The sequence below is a fragment of the Colossoma macropomum genome, unplaced genomic scaffold, assembly GCF_904425465.1.
Source record: "Colossoma macropomum unplaced genomic scaffold, Colossoma_macropomum, whole genome shotgun sequence".
Classification (NCBI taxonomy): Eukaryota; Metazoa; Chordata; class Actinopteri; order Characiformes; family Serrasalmidae; genus Colossoma; species Colossoma macropomum.
The window spans coordinates 14092395-14109935 of record NW_023494784.1 but is presented as its reverse complement, the minus strand read 5'-3'; the positions used below and the strand labels follow the sequence as shown (position 1 = coordinate 14109935).

At 38.6% G+C, this 17541-nt stretch overlaps 1 protein-coding gene across 1 annotated transcript in view; it reads left to right on the top strand.

The window, feature by feature from the left end:
• Positions 1-17541, top strand: part of srpx (sushi-repeat containing protein X-linked) — a 29114-nt gene that overhangs the window by 7911 nt on the left and 3662 nt on the right. Inside the window, exons 4-8 of the mRNA XM_036569168.1 lie at positions 2231-2407; positions 4427-4553; positions 11820-11941; positions 12242-12421; positions 16175-16308. Coding sequence (XP_036425061.1) covers positions 2231-2407; positions 4427-4553; positions 11820-11941; positions 12242-12421; positions 16175-16308 — 740 coding nt within the window. The remainder of the gene's footprint in view (positions 1-2230; positions 2408-4426; positions 4554-11819; positions 11942-12241; positions 12422-16174; positions 16309-17541) is intronic.

Genomic DNA, 17541 nt, shown 5'->3' with positions numbered 1-17541 from the left:
CCTCAAAAGCAACTGATTAATCAAAACACTTCTGGTGTCCAAAGCTTGTTTCTTGGTTGTTCAACTACATTTGGAGTAAAGCAGTGATGTGGAAGGGTGTTATTGGGTGATGAAATATTCAGCAGTGTATACGTGACGTGAACGGTGACGTCATGCAAAATAATTTGTCTTTTTTCATTTGATTTTTTTGACAATTTACATCAAACAGAACATGTTATGATGTGCCTTGACGTGGCGAGAGACGACAACATATACACATAACTGACACATCAGACTGCTGATGCACAACCTGAATTCTCTGCTCTTCCTCCTTCTGGGTGAACTTTATACAAATGAATGAGTGACATCCAATCAGACTGTGTGGTGTGGTAACCAAGTGTGTCATGCCCCCAGTCACACACACACTCGTAAAAAATATATAATGGTGATAAAAAAAGAACAAATTCAAAGAGTGAGACATCATTATGTTTTTAGGTTTAAAAACAATATTAAGCAGCACTTGGACTCTTAACCTGCATGTGTTTTAGTGACGCACCCCCAAAGCCACCAGCAGTGGGCGAGGGAAGCAATCCAGCTTGCTTTAGTGAAGATATATTGTTAACATAAACAGTGCAGCTACTGGAGGTCTTAAAAATACACTATATTGCCAAAAGTATTCACTCATCCATCCAAATCATTGAATTCAGGTGTTCCAATCACTTCCATGGCCACAGGTATATAAAACCAAGCACCTAGGCATGCAGACTGCTTCTACAAACATTTGTGAAAAAATGGGTCGCTCTCAGGAGCTCAGTGAATTCCAGCGCGGTACCATGATAAGATGCCACCTGTTCAACAAGTCCAGTCGTAAAATTTCCTCGCTACTAAATATTCCACAGTCAACTATCAGTGGTATTATAACAAAGTGGAAGCGATTGGGAACGTCAGCAACTCAGCCACGAAGTGGTAGGCCACATAAAATGACAGAGCGGGGTCAGCAGATGCTGAGGCGCATGGTGCGCAGAGGACGCCAACTTTCTGCAGAGTCAATCGCTATAGACCTCCAAACTTCATGTGGCCTTCAGATTAGCTCAAGAACAGTGCGTAGAGAGCTTCATGGAATGGGTTTCCATGGCCGAGCAGCTGCATCCAAGCCTTACATCACCAAGCGCAACGCAAAGTGTCGAATGCAGTGGTGTAAAGCAGGCCGCCACTGGACTCTAGAGCAGTGGAGACATGTTCTCTGGAGTGACGAATCACACTTCTCTGTCTGGCAATCCGATGGACGAGTCTGGGTTTGGCGGTTGCCAGGAGAATGGTACTTGTCTGACTGCATTGTGCCAAGTGTAAAGTTTGGAGGAGGGGGGATTATGGTGTGGGGTTGTTTTTCAGGAGTTGGGCTCAGCCCCTTAGTTCCAGTGAAAGGAACTCTTAATGCTTCAGCAGACCAAGGGATTTTGGACAATTTCATGCTCCCAACTTTGTGGGAACAGTTTGGGGATGACCCCTTCCTGTTCCAACATGACTGCGCACCAGAGCACAAAGCAAGGTCCATAAAGACATGGATGAGCGAGTTTGGTGTGGAAGAACTTGACTGGCCTGCACAGAGTCCTGACCTCAACCCGACTGAACACTTTTGGGATGAATTAGAGCAGAGACTGCGAGCCAGGCCTTCTCGTCTAACATCAGTGTCTGACTTCACAAGGGCACTTTTGGAAGAATGGTCAAAAATTCCCATAAACACACTCCTAAACCTTGTGGAAAGCCTTCCCAGAAGGGTTGAAGCTGTTATAGCTGCAAAGGGTGGGCCGACATCATATTAAACCCTATGGATTAAGAATGGGATGTCACTCAATTTCATATACATGTGAAGGCAGACAAGTGAATACTTTTGGCAATGTAGTGTATATGAATAAACCATAAAAACAAACTTCACACTAAAACAAGCAGATACAAGTCTTTGCTATGTTATTTAAGCAGCTGCAGTTAACCAACCCTGAAATCTACCACATTCCTGGAGTAAGGGGAAAATTGTATAAAACTGATTTTTTTGAACAAAGAAGTTAAACAGACAACTCATAAGAAACATCTGTGCTGCTGATCTGAACCCTTTCACTTACCATACCAATGTGATTTAGGCAGTAAAGATCAAAAAAACTCATGGCAAACAGTTTTGAGTCTGTTGACACAAAAGAGTAGCAGTTACCATTTTGATATTTTCTGGGCTGAGATGAGTGCACTATGTTTGCAGAGGTACGCTGTCCGAAGCTGGCCATGCCATCAAACGGTGGCTACAAGTGTTCTGATGGCTTCTACTTCAACTCTCGCTGCCAGTTCTTCTGCTCACCAGGATACACACTCCGCGGAGACCGCAGTGTTATCTGCCAAAGCAGCAAGACATGGAGCGGGGGCCAGAGTGTATGTCTGGGTGAGTGAGACAATCACAACACACACACAGGCTCTGAGTTAGTTTAGTCTGCAGGGGGTGCGGTGCAGTCACTGCTTGACCTCAAACTCAGCCTATGTGCTCAGGCATTGGCTCTCGAGCCCCCGAATGCTGTGATTTTATTGGCTCCCTACTGAAACATCTGCATGAATGATAGTTCATTATTAAAAGTGGGCAAATTTGCTTTTTTATGCATCTCTGAAGAACAGTTGCCAATGTGGGTAATTCTTTATTCTGATGGTACAAATAATGTTCAACTAAAATTCTGTTAAATGCAACAGAACTTGAAATTGACTCTGAACGATTCTGTTAAATCTAGCCTTAACCCATAACCTAACCCTAACCTTAAACACAAAACCTACACCTTATTGCTAATCCTAACCCTAACTATAATGTTGTTCAACCAGAAAATTTGTTAAGAATTTAAGTATCTGTAGACCCTCTATAGGGGACCATCAAAATGAAGTGTGACCCCAGTGTGTTTACAACTTTGTGAATTTTGACTTAAAGCGATGTTTTGACTTTTGACTTTGTGAATGTTCAACTTAAAAGCAATGGTTTGGTTAAAAATCATATTTTACTCCTTACCCCAAATGATTGTTGTTAGGCAAGACCAGGGTCACATTAGGCCATTCTTTGGCCATAGACTATGAAAAAGTTGAGGCCACCCCTTATCAAATTTGGTGAGGAAACTGGAGTGAGATTTTCATGTGTCTGGAGTGAGACTGGAGTGAGATTATCAATTTTGCATGCACAAATGTGTGACTATTAGGTGGCGTTCAAATTAATGTTTGCAGTGTATCAGTGGATACTCATTGTTACACTGCAAACATTAATTTGAACCCTAGCTCATAAACATTAGTAGGTAGACCCTTGGTTCTCAAACCAGTCCTCAGGGATCCCCAAATAGTCCACAGTTTGTCTCTAACCTAACTCCAAAAACTTCAAACACAACACAAACACAACACTGAATACGTGTTCTACAATAACCTCCTCTTTCAGCAGTGCCGATTAAGCCAGTTTTAAACCAAATGCAACACAGCACAAGTGGCAAGAGTGAACCACAAATAAAGTCTTTGATATAATCAGACATACAACTTTGATAGAAAGAAAGTAATATATTGCAGTGTTGGTGGCAGATGATCAGGAGAGTTAAACTAAACACGAGGTTAAACTTGAGCATGTCAGTAGATTACCTGAGGAATTTAGCACAGACCGGTATTGTAGCAATCTTAGAACAAGAGAGAACCCCAAAGCTCCAGCTTTTTAAAGCTGCTCCTCGCCCCAGGAAAAATTGACATATAACATGCTGGTGATATAAATAAGCAGAAGGTGCAGAAAATACAGTACAGCCAATCTCTTATCACTAAGCTACAATATGACCCAGTCAAATGTCATCCTGTAGAAAGTACAAGAATAGTCACCTGCATGTTTATTCTGAGCATGTAGGTTGATTGGCCATTCAGTAGCTTGAGATTTTTGCGCGGCACGAGAGCTTGAGAAAAGAACCAAAAGTATAAGACCACCTTATATTATGAAAAAAATATTAATAAAATACTAATACTAAAAAACATTTGGTAGGACTAATCTGACTAATTAATTGGCCAGAAACGTAAAGCATGTTAAAGATACAAATTTATTTTTTTAAGCCCTTGATACAAGGTGCCCTGCATTTGCTAGTACTAGGCTGGAGTCTATGTCTTAATTGCGCTTCATTAGTTTTGCACTGGAGCTACAAGGCCAATGTAGCTAACAAGTAGAGAAAGCTCATAGCCACCAGTTTGGTATTATGCAACCTGCGTTATTAAACTGTCTCACATTTGCTTCATACTGTGTTGATTTATTAAGTAAACTCATATAGACTTGCTTATTTAGCTTCTGGCAAAGTCTTGGCTAATTAACATTTAGAGTTATGTGAAAACTGTGTAAATTTAAAGCAAACCATTGTTGATGCGTAAGGACATATTGTGGTAGAGTGCTAAGGTACTCATATTTTCACAGATGTGGATCCTCCAAGCATTAAATGTCCAAGTGTGAAAGAGAAAACAGCAGAGCCTGGAAAATTAACTGCAAAAGTGACCTGGGATACCCCAGAGGGCAAAGACACAGCAGATGGCATACTCACAGAGTCAGTATCTTCTTAAATCTCTCTTTGTCATTGTCTTTCTCACACACACATGCACAGTGATCGCCTGAAGTTTGTGATCTATAGACATAAGCAGACCCTGTGTGTCTCTACCAGGCTTATAACGTTCTTCTACCAGGCCTGTAAAGCAAATGTTTTTGTTCCTGCTTGATTCAAGCAATTTTGCCTCCAGCCTTCATGATTTGGCCCTGAAAAACTCTATACTTTCTTTAGCAATATGTCTCAGGTCATTGTCTCATTGCAATGGAAAGCAGCATCCACTGAGAAATTTGGTTGGATCTGAGCGGTAAAACTGCTTCTTTACACTTAATAATTTCGTCTTACCTCATAATGAGTGAACAGCCGTGCATATCCATGCCACAGTAGTGGTGTGCTTTGGATCATGAGCAGTTTGTTGTCCTGTAGGGTGAGTTCAGTAAAAGTGGAACATCAGGTAGGGACAAATGTGCCTAAGGCTGCATTGCTTTTTGAGTGACAGGAGCCAACCAAATGCATTTGTTTCCACTGGTTGTGGCAACACTGATCTAGGCATGTTCATAATTTAAAAACGTCTGATTCCTCCAAGCACAAAAAAAACATGTATAATGATGGCAAATCAAACAGTAAGAGCTTCTCTTGTTTCTTTTAAAAATGAAGAACTGGCCAATTAATATTATCGATGATGATTGGTTAGCTAATGAAAACAAAATTATATTTAATTATTTGACAAATTGCATTTTGTTCTGTCCCATCTTTAATAAACATGCTAGTGAGACACTTTTTAAAGCCTTTGTGGTACATTGTTATCATTTATTATCACAATTCTAAGAGCTAACATGTGCCCACTGTGACCACTGTGGCATGCAACAGTTATCAGTATATTTAAGCTGGGATGTTTCAATAAAGGCCTAATTATGTATGCATAATTTCTTAGACATATTTTACATTTCACAATAATAATGGTATCATCTCTGTGTGGTATGGCATAGAGAAGCCTGCAGTCACTAAAAGTAAAAATGTGTAGCTCATTCTTTTAGGGCCTACATGGTTTACACTAGCTTCCAAAAGTGTCACAATTCAAAAGTTTACTGTTTTCAATTTGAAAAAAGCAGGTAAAAATATGATTAAAGTGATTCTTTTATGACGCTACTCTAAAACTTAACAGGTTCATAATTAGTAGGATCTAATTGCAAATCCAATTCCAAAAAAGTTGAGACATATGTACAATGCAAATAAAAACAGAAAGCAGTGATTTATAAATCTACTTTGACTATTGTGAAATGTTTAGAAAACATCTTAAACAGGTGATGCAATCAAGTTTGGAAATAAATAGGAGCATATGAGAAATGCTTAGTCTTTTATAGTGGGATGGGTGGGTTGAGACCACTTTGACAAAAATTACATTCCTTAGACAGGGACTGCAAGGATTTTAGGTATTTTACCCTCTGCAGTGCATGATAACATCAAGAGATTCAGGGAATCTGGCTAAATCTCTATGCGTAAAGGACAATGCCAAAAACCACCACATGGGCTCAGGAATACCTTGAAAAAATACTGTTAATAAACCCCGCCCATCACTGCATCCAGCAATATTGGCTGTCTTTTCAGCATTGTCTTTCTGGGATGTTCATACTTACTTCGACATGACAAGACCAAGCCACTTTCTGCTGAATACACATTCAATGGCTGAAAAATCATAGAGTGTAGGTGCTAGACCTGCCTGCAGTCCAAAACTGTTTCCCATTGAAAAAAATATGAAGCTCAAAATACAACAACTAAGGGCCTGTACGGTTGCACAGCTGAAGACTAGTATAGCAGAAGAATGGCAACAAATTCCACTTTCAAAACTGGATCAGTTTGTGTCTTCAGTCCCCAAATGATTACTAAATGCTGTTAAAAGGAAAGGTAATGTAACACAGCGGTAAACCTGTTTCTGTCCCAACTTAATAATAAGCTCATAAAGTAAATCATAAAAGATTGTATTTTATACCATGTCCACTTTATTACAGGTCAGATTTACTAATCACTGCTTTCTGTTTTTATTAGCATTTCACATGCTGTCCCAACTTTTTTGGAATTGGGTTTGTAATAGGATGCTATGAAAAAAAGTCTCCAGAATGATGAACAGAGCTGTAGAAGATTAACAGAAACACAGCAGATGTGAGAAAAGGCATCTTGGTCAACTGGACCTCGCCTACACAATCTAGCATAACTCAGTGGTATAAAACAATATATAATATCCTCCTCTCGAAAGATTAGCTTATTGTGTGTTGTATTGTACATTATATTATCATACTCTGTGTCTTATTTTTGCTATAATAAACAAGACTGGAGGGAAAAAAAAAATACACTGTCCACTTTATTAGACACTCCTATCTTGGTGTATCTTGTAGATGTAGAAGTCAGAGACGCTCATCTCATAGTTCTCATAGCTCATAATTATATGTCTACTCGGACCTACATATGTATAGATATTCATATCTCCATATGTACAGATATATCTCTTTAGCTCCTTTCACACATATCCTGTTTATTGTATTTTTATTTGTCCTTTAAAAACAATATTTATCTGGTCTGTGTGCTTGTCTGGTCTGTTCACTCACCAAGATAAATTCCTTATATGTGTAACATTTTTTGAGAAATAATGGGATTATGGTTCTGCTTTTCATTCTGATTTGTTGCTGCACAGTTTGTGTCAGTCATTCTCTAGTCTTTCATCAGTGGCCACAGGATGCTGCCCACAGGACGTTGCTGGATTAATAATTTTGGTTGGCGGACTCTTCTTAGTCCGGCAGTGATATTGAGGTGTTTAAAACTCCAACAGCACTGCTGTGCCTGATCCATTTATACCAGTGCAACACACAGTAACACACCACTGCCACATCAGTGTCACTTCAGTGCTGAGAATGACCCACCACCCAAATAATACCTGCTCTGTTTTGGTCTTGTGGGGGTCCTCACCAGGGTGAAAGGGGGCTAGTTCACCATGGTAAATGGAGCTGATAAAATGGACAAAGAGTGTAAAAACAAGGATGTGTACTAAATAAAGTGACCAGTCAGTGTATGTCCATATACATTTCAATATGTTAGTAAATTAGAAAGTGAGATATGTGACACATTTTGTTTTGGCTCTATACTCCAGCTCAATGGATTTGAATTTAAATATGGTTATAAACTTAAAGTGTACTGTCAGTCAGCATATAGGCAACTGGCATCTATATTGGTTTACAACAGCATGGCATCAGATAGTTTATCGCAAGACATTGTTTAATTTAAGGTTTAATAATAGAATGGCCAGGTTACAGTCTGATAAAAAGTAAGGTGAGCTCAGCAAAAGAAAGACTCATTGGTACACAGTCTCACAAAAAGGGACATTCACAAAAAAGTGATATGTCTATTGTATTTTTGTGAAGTGACACATAACTACTTAATGTAAATGTAAAACTGTATTGAAAGTCATTTTTATTTAGATATTATAGCCCTTAAAACACAGTTAGATACTGTTTTTTCACGTAAAGTGTGGCATTGCTTCAAGCTTATTTGAAATGTATTTGCTGTAGCCCACAGTATCAACAATCATTAACTACATTGACTTATTATTTTTATAAACAAGCAACATTAGAAGGATGAATTTCAACAAATTCTATACTCTGGTACTGATACCTGATGGTATACTCTGCATATGAGGCTTCCTCCTTGACTCCTTGCTACATTCTTCTATATCACATTTTATTCTGTCTTCTCTTCTTTCATTCTGTCCTGTCTCCAAATGTCTCAAGATTCATCCTTCTCCTTCCTTTATGCTGTCTTTTTTGTGTGTCCTCTCTGTGTGGTTTAGGAGCCATTTTGCTAAACAGAGAGTGTGCCCTTGTTTGCTTGACATTCAATTCATAAATCTGGTCTAGTTGTTGAAAATTAAGTGAGCTGCCCAATTATAGAGCTGTATGTTAGGAACACCTAATCCACTTGAGCCTGTTAGGACCTGCAGTATCCCCAGGCAAGATGCTCATTTTAACTATGCTCACTCTACCTAATAAATATCAGGGAAGACATGGCCAGCGTTGCAAATCACTTTTAATTTTCAGCATGAGTGGAGGAATATTATGCTTAACCAAGCTGTCTAGACAAGGTAATATCTACATATAATAGGCCAGTGGGGCCCCAGGTGAATGGCAGCAGGTTCATTGGATTGTTCTGAACTACTCTAATAGGCATTGCTACAGATTTGGAGAAGTTGATCTTATAACCTGGAAAGCCAAAATGTGTAATTAGTTCAATCAATCAGGGAAAGGAAGGGTTTGGTTAATTAATGAATAATAGTGTATTGTCAGCATAGAATGATAAGCAATGGTTAGATCCATAAACTGAAATGCAATGAATATCAGGGTCAGTTCTGATTGCTTCAGCTAATGGTTCAATAACAATACTGAAGATTAGGAGTGCCAGTGGGCAACCCTGCTTGGTGTCTCTACCAATGCTGATCAGGTCCGAATGCCGGCCATTGGTAATAATATGAGCAACAGGGTTCTTATATAATATCTGGATCCATTTAATAAAGTATTCCCCACACCCAAAATGACTTCATAGATTAAGCATGTATCCCCATTCCACCCGATCAAAGGCTGCTTCTGCGAAATAATATCTTCTTTAACGATTTGGGCATGTTGTGTAATATTAAGTACATGTCTAACATTGTTGAAAGAATGAACCCAGTTTGGTCTGGGTGAATGACACTGGATTTTTGCTAAGATTGTGGCATGGACAGACAGTAGGGTAATAGGTCTATATGAAGCTGGATTTTTGTCCTTTTTCAAAATGAGTGTTATATTTGATAATCTTAGGGATGGTGGGAGGATTCCTCTATCAAATGCATCTTGGTACATACAGAGTACATTGAACCCATCAGGACCTGGGCTTTTGTTACTGGGGAGGGCTTTAATTGCTTCTATTAGCTCACTCTGTGTAAGTGGATCATCCAAGATTTAATTCATCACCCTGCTGGAAATGTATTAATGCAGGTGAAAGTCTAAGAAAAAAAAGACATTAAGGGATCAGAGCTGGTACACTGTGATTTATATAGCTTTACAAAATACCACTTAAAGACCTCACTGATGTCCTTATTCAGAGTTTTCCTGTCGAGCATATAAATGTACTGTGCCAGCTTTCTTTTTTGCTGTGGTTTTCCCTGAAGCCTTTATTAAATAATTCTCTGTTCCGTTTTCAGGTTTGATCTGCGGCAGATTATCTCTTCTTTTTTTTGGGAGACAGAAGAGATTATTAACCCTCTAGCATATGCCTTTAAAGCTTCTCATATCAGAGAGGGATCATTGGATTCTGCATTGTTGACAAATATAAATATGTTTAGTTCATTTATAATGTAACTCATAAACTGAGGATCTTTAGTCAAGTAGGTGAGAAATCAACAAGATCGTGACTGAGGTTCAACATTGGTAGGGGTATACACTAAATATACTGAGGCATGATAAGAGATTACAATATCACCAAAAGAACAATCAGTAATGTTAGCTACCATGCTACTGTCGGTGAGGAGAAAATCAATTCTTAAAAAAGTTTGGTGCATAGAGGAGTAATATGTAAATTCCCTTCCTTTAGGATTATAAAGCCTCTATAAGACCAAATTCATGATATATTTCTGCAAGACCAGTACATAATACGGACCGAAATGGACAGGATTCATCTAACACATTGTCCCATATGCTGTTGAGGTCCCCACCCAATATGACATTGCTGTAAGACCAGTCCCTTAACTTGGTATATACCTACATGAAAAAGTTGACATCAAAAACATTGGTAGCATAGACATTAGCCAATATTAAGGGTTCATTATGTTATGTTACCTTAACCAAAACAAAATGTCCAGCTGGATCTTTTATAGTCTCCTCAAATATAAACAGCCAATTTTTATGTAGGAGTATGATGACCCCTCTGCTTTTAGTGTTATAAGATGAATATATAATTTTTCCTACCCAGTTTCATTCATTTTCTGTTGCTCCTTGTCACTGATGTGTTATTCTTGTAAGAATGCAATTTGTACACGTTTGTGTTTTAAATAGACCAGTAGAGCTGCAACAAACAACTATTTTGATAGTCGAATAATTCATTAATTATTGAAACAAATACTTGATTATTTGGATTATGAATTACTCAATTACCAAACAACTTAGCTTTCAAATTTAGCTTGAGGTTCTTTTATGCATTTGCTAACTACCAGTGAAGACAAAGATGAATATCTTTACTGTTTTAATGAACTTTCCTGCTTATAAAAAAACAACCATATATTTTTCCTGTCAAAATTTAAAATCAATGATGTGCAAAGGAGCAGCAATAAAATGTAACATAGTTAAATCAGTATTCCCTTAATCACACCAACAGGTTCTCTGTGCTTCACCAACCACAAAATCATATCTGCACATAAACATCACACAAACAATAAACAACACACAAGCATGAGTGTTGATTCTTTCTGTTATATAATTCTGTCCTACTTTCTGAGTGCAATATTCTTAAAATAGTATCACTTTGGACAGTACCTTTCTTACACCGTCGCTCTATAATGGTACTGAATGCAGTCCATAGCGATATGGCGGCACCATTGACGTGCCTGGCTGAACCCATTGTGGCCTCAATGTATATATATATGATTAACACTCTCCAGCCATAAATGTGAGTTGCGTTCAAATTCGGCAAGCACTGGCAAATGTTTGTGGCAAACCTGTTCTCTATAAACAGTTAAATTTGAATTATTTTGTATAAACATTCCATTTCAACAGTAACCCTTCATCCAGCTACCCTGTGTGTTCACGGAGAAGTACCTCCTGAAACTATTTGCGAGTGTTGGTAAACGTTAGTGGAGAACTCAAGGCAAACAGAAAACTGTTTGCAACTGTTTGCAAACGTTCTCCTATGTTTTCTGAATTTGAACACACATCTGGCCTTGACATTAAGACAATGCAGTACTAAGAATAACCCACCATCCAAATAATACCTTCTCTGTGGTGGTCTTGTGAGGGTCCTGACCATTAAAGAACAGGGTGAAATGTGGCTAACAAAGTATGCAGAGAAACAGAGGACTACAGTCTGTAATCATAGAACTACAAAGTGCACCTACTAAGTGGAGCTGAAAAAATGGACAAAGAGTGTAGATACAAACAGGTGTACTTAATGAAGTGGCTGGTCAGTGTATACAACCTGCATGTATTGTGATGCTTGATCCTTCTTAAATATGTGCCATGTATCTCTGGTTTACAGTGTGATTCTAAAGGGGAAGCCTCCAGGCACACATTTTCCAGAAGGAAATCATAAACAATCATACACTGTTTTTGACCGGGCTGGAAATAAAGTTACCTGTAGATTCAACATCAGAGTGAAAGGTGAATCATACACATACACATAAAAAACACTTCCATCCACATAAATATAGGCTACTAGATTTTTGTCACATTTGATCCATGAACCTTATAAAACAAATTTTAACATCTGCAATAATGCAGCCACATTGCCACGCAAGTCACAACACAATTCTAAAAATGGCAGGAAAACTGACGAATCTGATTATTTAAGTATAAATGTTAATGTTTAATTGTCATTCTGGTACACAAACGTACTGAAAGTGGCACAATTTCACAATAGCTAGCTCACATTTTGTATGTGTGTGTGTATACATATTACAGTGCGCCGTTGTACCCCACTGTCAGTTCCTGAAAATGGCTGGATGAAGTGTGACAGTGCTGGGGATAACTATGGGGCCACATGCAATTTCCGCTGTCTGGGAGGTTATGAGCTGAGAGGCAGTGCTGCCCGAGTTTGCCAGTTCAACATGGAATGGTCCGGTATCGAGACCAGCTGTGCAGGTACATATATGCTTAGATGTGAACATTTCATACACACACACCTCAGCCAAACAAGAGTGATACAAATAAACCTCCATTCTCATAATGGTCATTAATATCTTGAAATTCATGCAGCTTACTAACAGTGTATTTCATAGAAAAGGATCTGTGCATATACACAAGCTACAGTGCTGTGAAAAAGTATTTACCCAATCCCAATTTCTTCTATTTTTTGCATATTTGTCACACTTGAATGTTTCAGATCATCAAACTACTTTTAATAATTTTTGGAAGACATGGGTCCCGTTACATCCGGGGCTCTGCATTCCACCTTAAGAACAAAATTCCTCCACAGCTATGTAAAAGATTAATTGCAAGTTATCGTAGACATTTGATTGCATTTGTTACTGCCTAGGGTGGCACAACCACCCATTAGTTTTAGGTGGCAATTCCTTTTTTCGTGAGTGATATAGGTTTTGAATAAATCTTTGTCTTCAATAAATGGAATGACTGTTTAAAAGCTGCATTCTGTGTTTACTTGTTTTGTCTTTGTCTTATATTAATATTAGTTGGATGATTTCAAAATATTTGAATGTGACAAACTGGCAAAAATAGAAGAAATTGGGTGAGGGGCAAATACTTGTTTACAGCACTGTATCTCATCATCATGTAACATTCAGGGCACTATCTTTGTGGTCATAGCACAAAAATAAGTAGTGAAACCTGGCATTGCTGCATGTGGGTTTGACACAGAGATGGAGAGATGAGTCTGAATCTCAGTCACACTTGAGTTGCATGTTGACTAACTAGGACTTGCCCTTAACTCACTCTCAATTAGGACTTAACTCTTAGACTGATTTCTGATTAAAAGCTGATTAATTTCAGACCGCCAACCTTAATGCAGCAAATAAAAGCTTTTGTTTTCAACCTTATGTGTGGTTTTGCTACGGTCAGTCATTACTGCAATGCCATTTCCCGCAGCTGGCTGAGCCAACAGATTTAGTATGGTCACAAATAACAAGTCTTTCATTATAGAAAATGTTTCAGTCTGATGGACAAAATGAAGTGCTATATGTAGTAAATGCAGAAAGAGACAAAACTACTTCATATGATTGGCATGTAGTTTGGATTGCAAGCATGTTAGCTAGTGCAATTACTGAAACCTCAGCTGGATTAGCTGTTATGCTTGCTAACTAGCTTACTTGCTATACACACTGCAGGCTAACCAACCATTTCAAGTTGTTTTGCTTCTTTCCTTTAAACAGTGCATTTACTTATGTATAGCTCTTCAGTTCTGTCCTTTAGGCTGAAAGTTGTTCTATTGTGCAATGAAATGCCTGCAGATAAGAAGAGGTAAGACTAAACTATCTCTAGACTCAAGACTTGATTTGTCCTCATGCAGCTCCTGAAGCAACTTGTGATCATTTCTGGTGTAGAAGATACATTTTGGTATTTTCATGACCATTGGCACAAACGCTAACCTGGTACAAAGCGCTGCAGTTGCAAAAATAGGCAAGGTTACAATGAATACATTACCAACAGCTGTGCTCAAGCATGCTGCAACAGTATCTATTCAGATCACCTCCTCTCATTCCCTTTAACACTCAAGTGTGCAAGGTGGCACAGCACAGTGATATTTTCCTATAGCTACCTTTGTAGAAAACAGATGTGTTCCATTACTTCTACAGATAGTGAAAAAACTGATCATCTTATAGATTTCACAGAAATATTTTAGCAGTGTGCTAAAAAATAAATAAGAAGATTAAAGATTAAAAAGCTGAAATTAAAGCAGATAAAATATTTTTTTTGGTCAAGCACTGTAGTCCATCAATAGTAGCTGTAAAAGTTGAGAAACATAACGGTGACATGACTAACATAACAAAAATGATTCCTTACTTATTCCTAGTATAATAGTTTTAACAACTCAGCACATTAATAAGCAATTTAGTTGGTGTATGTGATCATGTATGTATACTGAATATTTCACAACAGCTTTGGATGTGGCTCAGTCAGATTTTAGTTTTGTTAGTCATTGAATTGATTGTATTAATCATATGATGTTCCATGCCTAATAACTCGTTGGTTATTTGGAAGCTACAACACAAGGTGTTTGTCTTCATTAGTTACAAATAAAATTATTTAGTTAGTAATGTTTACTTTACTGAAACTGTATGTTCTTATTGAAGTGAGTAATATAAATAGTGTTGAAGAAACAAGACAGGACATTGCACCTACACTGGCTTTTGTTCTAAAAGTATGTCTGTGAAGGCAGCAGTGCTGTGAAGTGCTATTTTGGATTAAAGTGGGTTTGAAAATAGCATGATGGTTTTTGAATGTCACACTCCTTGCTGCACTTCTCCAGCCACGTCATTCACTCACATAATTTCTGACCACCAATATAGCAACTTGGCGCAAATGGCACAAATGTGCTTAGGCACAACCAAAATAACAATGTGTTAGTGTCACATCATTATACTGTGTTTGAGTCTGCATGAAAAGGGCCCTCAACTCAATTAGTTTTAAATTTGCTTCTTAAAATCTCCTTAAGATTTTTCTAAAAACACACAGTAAGCCTGTATGCTTTGGATGGAAACTGAGGCTTCTGTGAGGTCGCTGAAGAGGACAGGTGCCGAGCTATAGTCTTCCAAGGGTCGCATAGCCAAGTATCCAAGATCTGGTTCTGTGTGGAGAACCATGATTGAAAGGCTTGGATGGGTGAACATGTCTGTCAGTGTTTCTCCCATGATCATCCCACCCCCGTGGTGATGTCCGGACAGCAAGGGAGGCCATCCGGACAGCGATCTAGGAGGAGAGGGGTTGGTGATACCCAGACCTGGGAAATAGGCACCCGCTAACATGAATGTGGGAGGAGGTGGGGGATCTGGCCATGTGAGGCTCAGCCTTTCCACCACCCCAACCAAAACGTCTGTAAGTTCCTTATTGTAAGAATCTTTATGTGCAGTAAGTAGCTTAGTTTACCCTGTCCACACGACGCAAGACGAAAATGAGTTAAATTTCGTAAATTAGCATGAATAGTACTCTGTGCTACTGGGGAAGCACTAAGTAGAAATCCTGAAAAGAAATGCTGCAACAGGCTGTGCAGTGGCATGGCTGAATAAGCAAGAATGACATTGTTAGGCAATACAGGGATTATTATAGATCTCAAAGTGGAGGGACATATGCCACTGCCATGGGCCTATGCCTGTCCAGCCTGAGGCTTAGACGTCACTTGGGTGGTGGAAAGGTTTAAACTTATTTGACATTTTTTATAGAGAGTATTCCATTTATGCCATAGCGAGTCTTCTGTTAAGATCAAGACCACTTGAGAGAGATGAAAGGAGAGAAACAGAATACACAAAAGCCAAGCCTCAACTCATAACACTTCACAATAGTGCCACAGCTGCGCATATTAAAGTCTGAGCCCTGCACTACTATACAAAGGAATTTACTGATGCTAATATCTTAAGGTCAGTAGTGCTTCAAGATGCTTGACAGTGCCTTAGGGTCATCATGTTCTTGCAAAGCTAAACAGTGCTCATATGGAGTGGAGAGATACCCAGATCAAAAATAATTCTCATCAGCACACCTTATATGCTTATATCATTAACATAATCGAATAAGCACACCAATAACACAAAAGACAGAAACCTACATTTCTTACAAGCAATAGGCTACCATCCTGCTGTAACCAATGAAGGACCAAATAAGAGCATTTTAGTCATGCGAAAATCAGGACCATCAGAATTATTTCTCCCTTTTCTTTTGCAATTACAGCTATGAACATAAATGTTGGAGTGAGATCTGCAGCTGAACTACTGGACCAGTTTTATGAGAAACGGCGCCTTCTTATAATCTCTACCCCCACTGCTGCTAATCATTATTACAGATTCCAGATGTCTAATTTACAGGTAATGTCATCTTTTTTTTATTATTATTATTTTGCTATGTCATTTGGTGTGTACTATGGGACATGAAATTCCTTCTCCCGTGGGGCCATTGGATGAAGATGATTCATCTCGGTAAGATACGCCGCTTCCCAAACCGCATACTAGATCACTAAATAGTGTGTAAACATAGCGCATATACCATTAGAAGTGCACTCAATGTAGTGTGTGAAGTACAGAACTGTGTGTGGTTTGGGACGAGGCGATAGTTGTGCTAGCGAGCTAGTTAGCTAATGTTAAATTCCGTCCTACTTCATGTTGTGAGCTGAGCTGAGCGTTTTCTATTTTGAAAAGCAGGTTCTCTGGTATCGTTAATGGAGTTGGAACAGAGAAGCAAGTAACTATTATTCACAGCGACCCTGTTCACTTTCCAGATAACGCTTACAGTGCATAACATTGCATCGTCGTCTTAACGCAGAGGCCGCCGGTGCGTTCAAATTCGGCGAACACTAAACAGTTTTCTGTTCTCCGCGAACGTTTGGCTCCACTCGCCAACAGTTTAAGGACGTAGTTCTCAGTGAATACACAGGGTAACTGGACAAAGCGTTACCGTTTCAAATTTAACTGTTTTGAGAACAAGTTTGCCACAAACATTCGCCACCTTCCCATTCGCTCCATCAGAGCGCATCTTCTCTGCAGCGGGGAGTATCTGCTCTCAGAAGAGAGCGAGCCTCTCACAAGAGCACGGAGAGATACTGACTTGCCTCTGATTGACTAAAGATCTGTGATTATAGAATTTAGTTGCAGCAAAGTGTAGACAGACAGCAGAATGCACAGGTCACAGACTGCACAGTTTAAATGTAGCATTTAAATTTAGATAAATGTTTTTATTTATTTGATTAAAGGAAAACAGATTTAGTTTTGTTATATTTTCTTGCTGCTGCTTTGCACATCCTTGGTTATAAATTGTGACAGGAAAAATATTGGAGTTTTATTTTTTTTTCTTTTGTATTAGCAGGAACGTTCATTTAAGCAGTGAATTCTTGAATGGTATTCATCTATACGGTCTTCATTGTTAGTTAGCAAATGCATAAAACAACCTCAAGCTAAATTTAAAAGCTAATAGCTGCATAAAAGTTATTTGGTAATGTAGTGATTCATAATGCGAATAATCGATTATTCGTTTCAGTAATCGATTGATTATTCGACTGTCAAACTAGTTGTTTGTTGCAGCCCTATTTCTTAACAGGGGCAAAA